The sequence below is a fragment of the Capricornis sumatraensis genome, chromosome 2 (genome assembly GCF_032405125.1).
Source record: "Capricornis sumatraensis isolate serow.1 chromosome 2, serow.2, whole genome shotgun sequence".
NCBI classification, from domain to species: Eukaryota; Metazoa; Chordata; class Mammalia; order Artiodactyla; family Bovidae; genus Capricornis; species Capricornis sumatraensis.
Genome location: NC_091070.1, coordinates 76,055,958 through 76,068,128, shown reverse-complemented (window position 1 = coordinate 76,068,128; position 12,171 = coordinate 76,055,958). Strand labels below are relative to the sequence as shown.

Below are 12,171 nucleotides of genomic sequence, written 5' to 3'. Positions count from 1 at the left end.
TTTGGACACCTGATGTGAAGAGCCGACTCATTGGAAAAGACCCTGATGCTGAGAGAGATGGAAGGCAAAAGAAGAAGGGGGCAGCAGAAGATGAGATGGTTAGATAGCATCACTGACTCAGTGGACGTGAGTCTGAGCAATGGGGAGCAGCACTGGAGCAGGAGATAGAGCAGGAGCCCCATGTGTGTTGGAGGGCACACTGGGTAGGTCCTGGCAGGCTTGTCAGAACACTAGGCAGTTATCAATTGGGTGTCTCTGCACTGGGACTGAAAACAAGAAAGTCTTTGTTCTGACTCTTTTTTAAAAAACATTTCTTTACTCAATTATTTAGCTGCACTGGATCTTAGTTGCTGCACTCGGGACCTTCGATCTTCATAGCAGCATTCAGAATCTTTGAACACTCAGAATCTTTGAACATTGCAAGCTGAGTCTTAGCTACTGGATCACCAGGGAAGACTCTTTGGTCTTACTCTTCAATAGTAGAAACTCAGTTTCTTAGCCGGGGACCAAGTCCCACCGGCTTTCAAACTAGCTAAAGGGGTTAACCTTCTCAGTGTCAGGCCCCAGTGCTGGGGTGTCTAGTATATGACTCATTCTGTCACTCCTCTGAGAGGATCTTCAAGTTTGTGATATCTCCTTCCTATTCTGTGTCACTTACAGGTCTTGATGAGATTTGGTGCTGAAAGCTCAGCTTCTGTCTACACCAGTGCCAAATCAAATCTCAGAGAGAGTTTTGGTTGCCTTTTGGATAGCTTTATTACTTTACCAGGCAAAGGGGAACACAGCTCCTGGCTTGAGAAACTATGTGTCCCTACCCAGGAGGAGTTGATGAAGAGTTTTATAACAACAGTGCCCAAGGATGGGGTTGGTGACAAGCTTAGGTTGTGTGCAGGTCTCAGATGGTTGGGTCTTTTAATCCCGATGAGTTTCTCAAGTCTTCAGGTGGTTTCTTGGCTGCTCCTCCCTCTTGATTAGCAATCTGCCCTTTGGAACTCAGGGAAGGCCATGGAGGCTGGAGTCTTGCCTGTGAGAAATGGGAGACAAAGAGGCCTCTACAGGGTCCCACTTGGTTTCAGATTGCATTTCCTCCTCCTACCAGACTCCATGCAGGCCTTTCTTTACAGCTTTGGTTGTAGAAGAACCTTTCTGCTAGTCTTCAAGTCATTTGCAGCAAAAGTGCCTCTCTACGTAGTTGTAGGTCTGATGTGTTCTAGTGGGAAGGTAAGCTTATGGTCTTCCTACTTCGCCATCTTGGTCCTGTCTTTGGGGTTTTTACATTGCTCATGAATCTAACTTTTTGCACATAAGTGAAAAGTGAAAGTGAAGTCACTCAGTCATGTCCAGCTCTTTGTGACCCATGGACTATAGTCGGCCAGGCTCCTCCATCCATGGGATTTTCCAGGCAAGAATACTGGAGTGGGTTGCCATTTATTTCTCCAGAGGATCTTCCTGACCCAGGGATCGCACCCAGGTCTCCCACATTACAGGCAGATTCTTTACCATCTGAGCAACCAGGGAATCCCTTTTACACACAAAGAGTACATAAAAGAGACTCTTGATGAAAGTGAAAGAGGAGAGTGAAAAAGTTGGCTTAAAGCTCAACATTCAGAAAATGAAGATCATGGCATATGGTCCCATCACTTCATGGCAAATAGATGGAAAAACAGTGGAAACAGTGGCAGACTTTATTTTTGGGAGCTCCAAAATCACTGCAGATGGTGACTGTACCCATGAAATAAAAAGATGCTTACTCCTTGGAAGAAAAGTTATGACCAACCTAGAGAGCATATTAAAAAGCAGAGACATTACTTTGCCAACAAAGGGCCATCTAGTCAAGGCTATGGTTTTTCCAGTAGTCATGTATGGATGCGAGAGTTGGACTATAAAGAAAACTGAGCACTGAAGAATTGATGCTTTTGAACTGTGGTGTTGGAGAAGACTCTTGAGAGTCCCTTGGACTGCAAGGAGATCTAACCAGTCCATTCTAAAGAAGATCAGTCCTGGGTGTTCATTGACGGGACTGATGTTGAAGCTGAAACTCCAATACTTTGGCCACCTAATGCAAAGAGCTGACTCATTTGAGAAGACCGTGATGCTGGGAAAGATTGAGGGCAGGAGGAAAAGGGGATGACAGAGGATGAGATGCTTGGATGATATCACCAACTCAATGGACATCAGTTTAGATAGACTCCAGAAGTTGGTGATGGACAGGGAGGCTGGCATGCTGCGGTTCATGGGGTCGCAAAGAGTTGGACATGACTGAGCGACTGAGCTGAACTGAGCTGAATATTTGATTAAATGTATGTCACATGTTTATGCATCCTTCCACTGATGAACACTTCAATCATTTGTTTATTGTGAATAGTGCTGCTTTGAACATGCATGTACAAATATCTGTTCATGGTCTTGCTTTCAATTCTTCTGGGTATATATCAAGAAGTGAATTTTTAAATTAAATTTCTTTCAATTTAGAACCACTAACAGAACCACTGACTGTAACTGCCCACCCTGGCCCAGCATCATAGTAATCACTTACAGGAGTTAACTTAAACTAGAGGGTCTAGTAAGGAATACAAAACCAACAAGCTACCAGCAACCAGAAGAATACAGGAAAAATCAAAAGGAGAGAGGAGATTCCTGTCCATAAGGCCCAGCAACTTCCCAGAATCCTTGCTGGACTCCATCTTGACTGACACATGTTCCACCAGGAAGGATCCAAAGGTAAACCCAATTACCATAAAGCCCAACGCTGCAATCCCACGCAGAACATTTCTCCTGGGTTTCCTTACCCTACTACTCTCCATCCAGGCCCCTCTTCCCAATAAAATCTCTTGCTTTGACAGCACATGTGTCTCCTTGGACAATTCATTTCTACTTTGTCTCTGTCCATTCGGTGCACCTCTGTAAGCTCCGATACTCAGGACATCACAGTGACCCTAAGGGGAAGACATGATTTGAACTGAGCAACAACTGTGTTTCAGTGGAGCCATTGACCCTCTGGGACTTCCAAGTGGCACTGATGGTAAAGAATCCACCTGCCAATGCAGGAGACCTAAGAGACACAGGTTCAGTCCCTGGGTTGGCATAATGCCCTGGAGTAAGAAATGGCAACCAATTTCAGCATTTGTGCCTGGAAAATTCCACGGATAGAGGAGCCTGGCAGTCTACAGTCCATGCAGCTGCAAAGAGTCGGACATGACTGAGCACACACACACACACATTGACCCTCTAATGACCCATAAGGATCACATTGTTCTCCAGGTTTTCTCATTTTGACCCCATTCTCAGCTCAGTTATGGGTATGAAGGCCTGAAACATAAATATTGCCTCCATATGTTTGTAAAAGTATAAATTTAAATATACCTAAGGTGAGATTTTTTTCCCCCTGAATTTAATGGAGAGATACTTTGGGATTTACTCACAAAGGTAAGTCTAATTCTAAAGACTGAGTGTTTAGACTCTCTTTTTATGCAACCATTCAAACTAAGGAACTGACATTTCCTGATGCTGATAAAGGGTAGGAGTTTGCTGATATGAAAATGTGGCATTCTGAGAAATTGGCACTTAAAATTGGATAACATGCCCAAATCAGCTCTTAAAGACACATCTCTTCAATGACACTTTCTCAGATTTATTTATTTTAACTTTGAGAAACTGACAACTTTCAAGACCACAATAAGAAACTGCTCAGAAACAGCAGTTGAATAAGGTTATGTTTGGGGCTCCCCCTCCCTCACTATGTAATCCTATTTCAAACATTATTTGGGACCACGTTGCAGATATCTTCTGTGTTTTGATTTTCCCCCGCCTTTTCAAATGGACATTTGCTACTTTTGTATTTGGTGTCCATTCCTTTGTTTGTATTGCAGGGGAGCAGCCTTTTGTCAGCAACTGCAGTTCTACTGGGGTTTTAACTGTGTAATTTTGCCTTTTCTTCTCAGAAAAAAGCATGAACTTCAGGTGGACCAAAAAGAGGAACTCACATTTCTGGATTTATTCACATGACAAAAACAAGACCAATCAGAAAGGTTATTTTCTCTGTTGGATGAATGTGAGAGAGGATGGCATATCTTTCAGTGACCCTACATAGTGTTATAAAGGTGGTAATGATTTACCCTGCCATTCTGTGGAGAGGCCCTGCCTGCACATGAACTTAACAAAGAAAGCAGAGTGGAGTGAGAGAGAAAACAGGAGTCTAGTGAAGGACTGGATTTCTTCATCCTGCTGTGTGCCCTGGACATCTGCCTCTGTGAGTCAGTACAGGTCCTCTTGGGTTTAAGTTAATTTTTTGCACTCTTGCCCCTGGTCTGGTTAAAACCAGACATTCCCCTTGCTGTAATATTATGAATATTCTGCATCTGTAAAATTTCATTGATTAATATATCTGTATAGTCTGGAAAATAATCCATTCTAAGAATCTATAATTCAATGAATATAGAACACTGATTATCTCAAATATTAGCTCTTACAGTTACAATTGTAGTGGTGTTTTTGTTGTGTCCATGAATACATCCATGGCAACTTAAACTTTCCTTAAATTCTTGGACATTTGTTTTGAAGTTGAAATTTTTGTTCCTATGCAGTAAAACTTGCTGTCCATATTGCCATCTAAAATATGGTACATAGAATTCAAGATATTGAAATTGGGGGGAAGTATCAGATTTTTAAAATAATTTTTATTACACTTGTCAAAGTTTTCATTATAACCAGAAATATAGGATTGTTCCCCTTATCACACTCTCACCAGCAATGAATTTGGAAACTTTAATAGTTATTACCAGTTTGAAAGATACAAATTTCACTTTTATTCTGTGGTTGGGGCTATAAAATTATTACATGATTATTGTCTATTGATGCCTCATATTAAGCTGTATTTACAAATCCTGCCTTTCTTCTTTAAAGAGATTTACACTGAAAACACTTAATGACCCCTCAGAGATATATATTCATGTACCTAAGGAGCCTTTGACCAGTCTCAATTTTTTTAAACTGTAAATAGAGTGTTCTGACCTGGAAGTCAGGACCCATACTTTAGGAGAAAATGCTCTAGACAGACAGCCTCTCTCAGGCCCCTCCCAGCCTATAATCTAAGCTGCCTTAACACTCCCAAACAAGTTTAAAAGTAAAGAGGAATAACCTTGTGAATTTGTTTAAAGCGCAAATTTCTGGGTCCATTCATAGACACAACAAAACGCTTTTTCACTCTCCTCATTCACCCTCATCAAAGAAGCTCTTTAGTTCCCCTGCGCTTTCTGCCATTAGAGTGGTATCATCTGCATACCTGAGATTGTTGGTATTTCTCTCGGCAAGCTTGATTCCAGCTTGGGTTTCTCTAGCTGATCATTTCACATGATGTACTCTGCATAGAAGTTAAATAAACAGGGTGATAATATACACCCTGGAGATACTCCTTTCCCAATTTTGAACCAGTCCATTCATTGTTCTACGTCTGGTTCTAACTGCTGCTTCTGACCTGCATACAGGTTTCTCAGGAGGCAGGTAAGGTAGTCTTGTATTCCCATCTCTTTAAGAATTTTCCACTTTGTTGTGATTTCGCAGTCAAAGGCCTTAGCGCAGTCAAAGAAGCAAAAGTAGATGTTATTCTGGAATTCCCTTGCTTTCTCTATGATCCAATGAATGTTGGCAATTTGATCTCTGGTTCCTCTGCTTCTTCTAAACCCAGCTTCTATGTATGATTAATTCTCGGTTCATGAACTCTGAAGCCTAGCTTGAAGGATTTTGAGCATTACCTTGCTAGCATGAGAAATGAGCACAATTTGAACATTTTTCAATGTTAAAATTGAAAATTTAAAAATTAAGTTTACTATTTAAAAATGAAAAAAAAAAAAAGGTAGTTTGAACATTGTTTGACATTTCCCTTCATTTGTTTGGAATGAAAACTAACCTTTTCCAGTCCTGTGAATCATTCAGTAAAAGAATTATCAAATACATAAGTGAAAGTGTTAGTTGCTCAGTCTTGTCTGACTCTTTGTGACCCCATGGACTGTAGACTGCCAGGCTCTGTTTCCGTGGAATTCTCCAGGTAAAGATTCTGAAGTGGGTAGCTATTCCCTTCTCCAGGGACTTTCCCAATCCAGGGAGCAAACTGGGTCTCCTGTTTTGCAGGTAGGTTCTTTATCATCTGAGCCACAAGGAAAGCCCCGTTAAATACATAAGGTAACTTTTTAAAATTAATTTATTTTTTAATTGAAAGATAATTGCTTTATAGAATCTTGTCACTTTCTGCCAAATATCAACATGAATCAGCCATAGGTATACTTTTTTCCCCTTCCGCTTGAACCTCCCTCTCATCTCCCTCCCCATCCCACCTGTCTAGGTTGTTACAGGGCATAAGGTCAATTTTTAACTTAGAGATGAGTGAATGAACTTTATTCTCCAAATAATCAGTACTGAAATTACATATAAACCATGTGAAAAAAAAATCACCACCTCTTTTACTTCAATATAAATTCCAGATGGATGAAAGGCTCAAACTTTCTGAAAATCCATAAAGACATAAGATAGCATGTAAGTGAAAACACATATACTTGGGGGTGAGTGAAGATTTTGAGAAGCCTGAAACCACAGCATGAATTCATAAACAAAGGATGAAGAACTTAGAGGATATACAAATGAAGGGCTGTCCTGGCCCTGGTGCTACAGGAGTCTCAACTCTGCTGCCCATGCTCACCTTGTCCTGCTTCCTCCAGCCCAAGATACCACAGAGACCACAAATATTGACATCCATCTCCACCTTGGTCAGGGTCTCTGGGTTATTTTCAATATTAGAAAATAACTTGTTTTTTCCCCTTTGGAAGACTTCTCTTCTACCAAGAGCACAGTGGAGTAAACAAACAAAAAAACTGAAGACTGTTCTGCAGCAGCACAGCTAGGCTCTGTGGAAAATGGAAGTTTTTTTACAGCTCTCCGGTGGCTCAGAGACGAGTTTAGTACTGGCCACTCTGGTGGTCTGTGTGTTTCTGGTAGTCTCTTCTCCTAGAGTTACAAAGCCAACCTAGGGAAGGAGGTATATTCTAGCCTCAGGTGGGGAAGCGAGACTGAAGGAAGTCATGCAATAGCACTGAGGAACAGAGATGTGAAAATCAGACTGACTTGTGAAAAAGGCTTGAACCAAGATTCTGCCAGACCTAAAGTAAAATTTGAAGCAATGTCCCATCACAAAGAGATACTGTTTACTATCAAACAACAACAAAGCTATAAGAATATCTTTATCATAAGCTTGTTTGGATGATGATGTATGTTTAGTGCTGAACTCAGGGCTTGGTGTATACTTGCCTATGATCTTTAGTTCAGTTCCGTCACTCAGTCGTGTCCGACTCTTTGCGACCCCATGAATCGCAGCACGCCAGGCTCCCTGTCCATCACCAACTCCCGGAGTTCACCCAGACTCACGTCCATCGAGTCAGTGATGCCATCCAGCCATCTCATCCTCTTTTGTCCCCTTCTCCTCCTGCCCCCAATCCCTCCCACCATCAGAGTCTTTTCCAATGAGTCAACTCTTCACATGAGGTGGCCAAAGTACTGGAGCTTCAGCTTTAGCATCATTCCTTCCAAAGAAATCCCAGGGCTGATCTCCTTCAGAATGGATTGGTTGGATCTCCTTGCAGTCCAAGGGACTCTCAAGAGTCTTCTCCAGCACCACAGTTCAAAAGCATCAGTTCTTCGGCGCTCAGCCTTCTTCACAGTCCAACTCTCACATCCATGCATGACCACAGGAAAAACCATAGCCTTGACTAGATGGACCTTAGTCGGCAAAGTAATGTCTCTGCTTTTGAATATGCTGTCTAGGTTGATCATAACTTTTCTTCCAAGGAGTACGCATCTTTTAATTTCATGGCTGCAGTCACCGTCTGAAGTGATTTTAGGCATTGTTATTTATAATTTTTTATTTTTACTTTAAGGCAACCACAAGAAAGTACTTAATTCAGCTGTTCAACTTTGCTCTTCTCTTTTCCTGTTTCAAGCACTGCCACTCTTGCGGGCGGTCAATATTCCCAGTATGAGGATATCTCCAGCCCCATCCTTAACATATCCACTCTCTGAAGCTTTGACCATACAAAGAATAAATGAGGCAAAAGACCATGGGCAAAGATAGGCCAAGAAGCCTGCTCTCTAGTGTACCTAAGGTACTTGCCTTCCCCTGGGAAGAAATATTCCTTGGAGAATTCTTGCTCAACAGTCAGATCTGGACAGGGACTAAAAAGTGATCAATAGACCCAAGAATCCTCTATGAATGATGACACTTTCCACTAAATAGTAGACTCTGCCCTGATGTCTAGCACTTGGGCCTATTTTCTGGACCACAGGTCACTACTGCTCAGGCTCCCTTGTTGTTGATGTTGTTGTCTAGCCACCCAGTCATTTTCGACTCTGTGACCCCGTGGACTGCAGTAAGCCAGGTCTCCCTGTCCCTTACCATCTCCTGGAGTTTGCCCAAGTTCATGTTCATTGTGTTGGTGATGCCGTCCACCCATCTCATCCTCTGACACCCTCTTCTGCTCTCACTCTTTCCTAGCATCAGGGACTTTCCCAATGAGTCATCTGTTCGCATCAGACAACCAAAATACTGGAGCTTCAGCTTCAGCATCAGTTCTTCCAGTGAATATTCAGGCTACATCTCCCTTAAGTTTGACTGCTTTGATCTCCTTGCTGTCCAAGGTACTTGCAGGAGTCTTCGCCAGCACCACAGTTTGAAGGCATCAACTCTTTGGCATTTTGCCTTCTTTACGGTCCAACTCTCACAACCATACGTGACTACTGGCAAGACCATAGCCTTGACTATATGGACCTTTGTCAACAGAGTAATGTCTCTGCTTTTGTCTAAGTTTGTCATCGCTTTCCTGCCAAGAAGCAACTGTCTTCTGATTTCATGGCTGTAGTCACTGTCCACAGTGATTTTGGAGTCCAAGAAGAAGAAATGTATCAACTTCCACATTTCCCCTTCTACTTGGCATGCAGTAATGGGGCCAGGTGCCATGATCTTAGTCTCGTGTTTTAATATTGAATCTTAAGCTGGCTCTTTCACTCTCCTCCTTTACCCTTATCAAGAGGCTCTTTTTAGTTCCTCTTCACTTTCCGCCATTAGAGTGGTATCATCTGCACATCTGAGGTTGTTGCTATTTCTCCCGCCTATCTTGATTTCAGCTTGTAACTCATTCAACCTGGCATTTCTCATGACAAACAGAGTGACAGAAGACAGCCCTGTCTTGCTCCTTTCTCCATCTTGAACCAGTCAGTTGTGCCATACAGGGTTCTAACTGTTGCTTCTTGACCCCCATCCAGGTTTCTCTGGAGACAGGTAAGATGGCTTCCTTAAGGAATGTTTTTCTTGAAGTCCCCTAACATGATTAGCATGAAGCATTATAAAGATGTGCCTCAGAAGTAGGTGCTATATTAAATATTTCCATTTCTTTTTAAATAGTAGAATTCTTGAAAGAATATAAGGAACCACCCAGTTTCCCATATTTGTGTGGTAAAGACAGTTGTTCGTGTATATGACAGGTATTGGGGAAATATTAGTGCAGCTTCCAGTGGGGTGAATAGACATGGTGACGAACATATATGGAAGGAAAGCTGTGACTGTGCAGTCTCTGATGATGAGGGTACCATGATGGCACATAGGCGCCCAGGATGGGAAGACTTTAGAGATAGGAAAATCTGAGAAGGAATCATGAAGTCTTCCTTAAAGAAAAGATTTTAAAAAAAGACTCACAAGGTCAGTAATGTACCTTAGTGAAAGAGTTCTTCTGAGTGGGGAGAGGTGGCCGAGGAAACTGTAACTTGGACCCACGATTCCAGGCAATGAAGTGATGGTAATAGTATTTAGACCAATCCACACACATTTGGTGCTCATTTGACATGATGGATCTTGCTTGATCCCTTGTGCAAGGGTACTGATGGTCAGAAATGAGCAAGAGGAGAAAGCCAGAAGATGAAGAATGAAGTGAAGTGAAATCACTGAGTAGTGTCCAACTCTTGCGACCCCATGGACTGTAGCCCATCAGGCTCCTCTGTCCATGGGATTCTCTAGGCAAGAATACTGGAGTGGGTTGCCATTTCCTTCTCCAGGGAATCTTCCTGATCCAGGAATCAAACCCGAGTATCCTGCATTGCAGGCAGATTCTTTACTGACTGAGCTATGAGGGAAGCCCAAGATGAAGAATGGTCCTCAGAAAAGCAAGATGTTGGTGAGGGGGAAAGGGGGCTCATGTACAGCTCTTTAGAACAAGTTCTTAACTCCAGGAAGAGAACAGATACATTTGCTTCAGAAGGAGGGAGTGCATGAGCCTCCTCTCTGCCTCCTGCCTCAGCGCCCTCTTGACTTCTTGTCCTCTTTCCCTTCCTGCCTGCCCTTCACCTCTCTCTTGCTCTCTTGCTTAGTTCTTCCTTGTCTCCTTCTCTCTCTCCACTGTTGTCTCTCTCTGCCTTTCTCCTTTTCTCTCCATTTTCCTTCACCTTTCCCTCTCTTACCCACAGTCTTTTAGATTGAATATAGCTCCCCTAAGGTCACCTTGGAGTAAATATTTCACAGGTATTGAGATAGACCCTGAGTTGTCAAATTTTAAACGGTCCAAAGTCTTAGAGCTCAGAACAGCAAAAGGTGGTAGAAATGGGCCTGTACAGGAACAGAAGGCATAGCCTCACAGTGGACATAACTCCTTCTCTCTTGTATTCCCTTCAGGGAAACATGGGGACTCTGATCAACAAGCAGCCCCTGTTTCTGCTCTTCCTGCTGCTGAAGCCACTGCAGTTTGTGAGGATAACTGATCCCTATTTATCAGCTGAAAGACGAGAAGAATTAGAAGACTATCTAGATGACTTATATGCTACAGGGCCTACCAAACCACCTACCAAGGAAACATTCAAAACCCGTGTCATTATTGATTCTGAAATGCCGTTAACTGACCAAGAATACTGCAATCACGAAATGAAGATGAAACGTGTTCACAATAGGCTTTATTGTGCTAAAGAGCATTTCTTCCTCCAAGCATCATATGACGACATTCAAAAGATCTGTTATAACATGTTTGTGCGATGTAAAGATGGGGTTAGGAAATGTCACAGGAGCCGGGAAATAATATCAGGAGTGCATTGTGTTTTAACAAGTGGGGTCATGATGCCATTTTGTGAATACATATCGTCTTACAAGGAGGGATGGGTCTTTATCACTTGTCAATGGGAAGATAATACTGGAGAAATTATCCCTGTGTCTGTAACTGATATTTTGGCCATATAAAGAACCATCCACCAGGAAAATCTCTTTCCCTCCACCCCTCTAGAAGTATATTCTCTAAGATGTTAAAGCATGAAGATAGAATCCTATTCTTACTGATCCTTACAAGTCAAACTTGAGAATGGAAATTTTGATCCCATTTACTTTCATCATTCACTGCCTGCCCTTTTTCTCCTTACACCAGGCAAAGGAAAGGTGGGCTGGATTAGGAGATAGTTTCTGAGACATGGATTCAAACAGGTCACAGAGTTTAGCACGCTTTGAATTTTTTATGTGGATGAATGCATGCAGGGAAAGGATGACCAGCACCAAGAGGAATAGGAAATGTTTCCTGATAAGTGAAAGTGAAAGCCCCTCAGTCGTGTCCGACTCTTCGTGACCCCATGGACTATACAGTCCATGGAATTCTCCAGAATACTGGAGTGGGTAGCCTTTCTTTTCTCCAAGGGATCTTTCCAATCCAGGGATTGAACCCAGGTCTCTTACATTGCAGGCAGATTCTTTACCAGCTGAGCCACAACGGAAGCTCCAAAGTTGTATCCATGCGAATTTCTGGTTCAGTAGAAATAATAGAAGTGCATCGATGTACCTGGGTGTCTCTGGAATGCTTATGTGGGGTTTTTGGGTTTGTCTGACCTTCGTCTGTGACACAACTTGAAACAAAAAGAATTGAAGGGACTTTCTTGGTAGTCCAGTGGCTAAGATTCTAGGCTCCCAATACAGGAACCCTGGGTTCCTGTTCTGGTGTTGGAATTAGATCCCGCATGCCTAATCCAAGAGTTTACATGCCGCAAATGTAAACATGCTGCAAGCTCCAACTAAAAATTTGGATGCCACAAAGAAGATCAAGACCTCGAATGCTACAAGAAAAACCTGGCACATTAAGTAAATAAATGATTTGTTTTAAAGAAGAGTTG

General features: G+C 42.4%; 1 protein-coding gene across 1 annotated transcript; it reads left to right on the top strand.

The window, feature by feature from the left end:
• Nucleotides 1–10,630: 10,630 nt before the first annotated feature.
• On the top strand, nt 10,631–11,257 carry LOC138071386 (inactive ribonuclease-like protein 9). The gene has a single exon (XM_068962921.1). It carries the CDS (start codon nt 10,631–10,633, stop codon nt 11,255–11,257), a length of 627 nt encoding a protein of 208 aa, XP_068819022.1.
• The last annotated feature ends 914 nt before the right edge of the window (nt 11,258–12,171 follow it).

Bases quoted from the DNA above. Each gene is read 5' to 3' on its own strand.
- LOC138071386 (XM_068962921.1), top strand. From the start codon at position 10,631: ATGGGCCTGTACAGGAACAGAAGGCATAGCCTCACAGTGGACATAACT.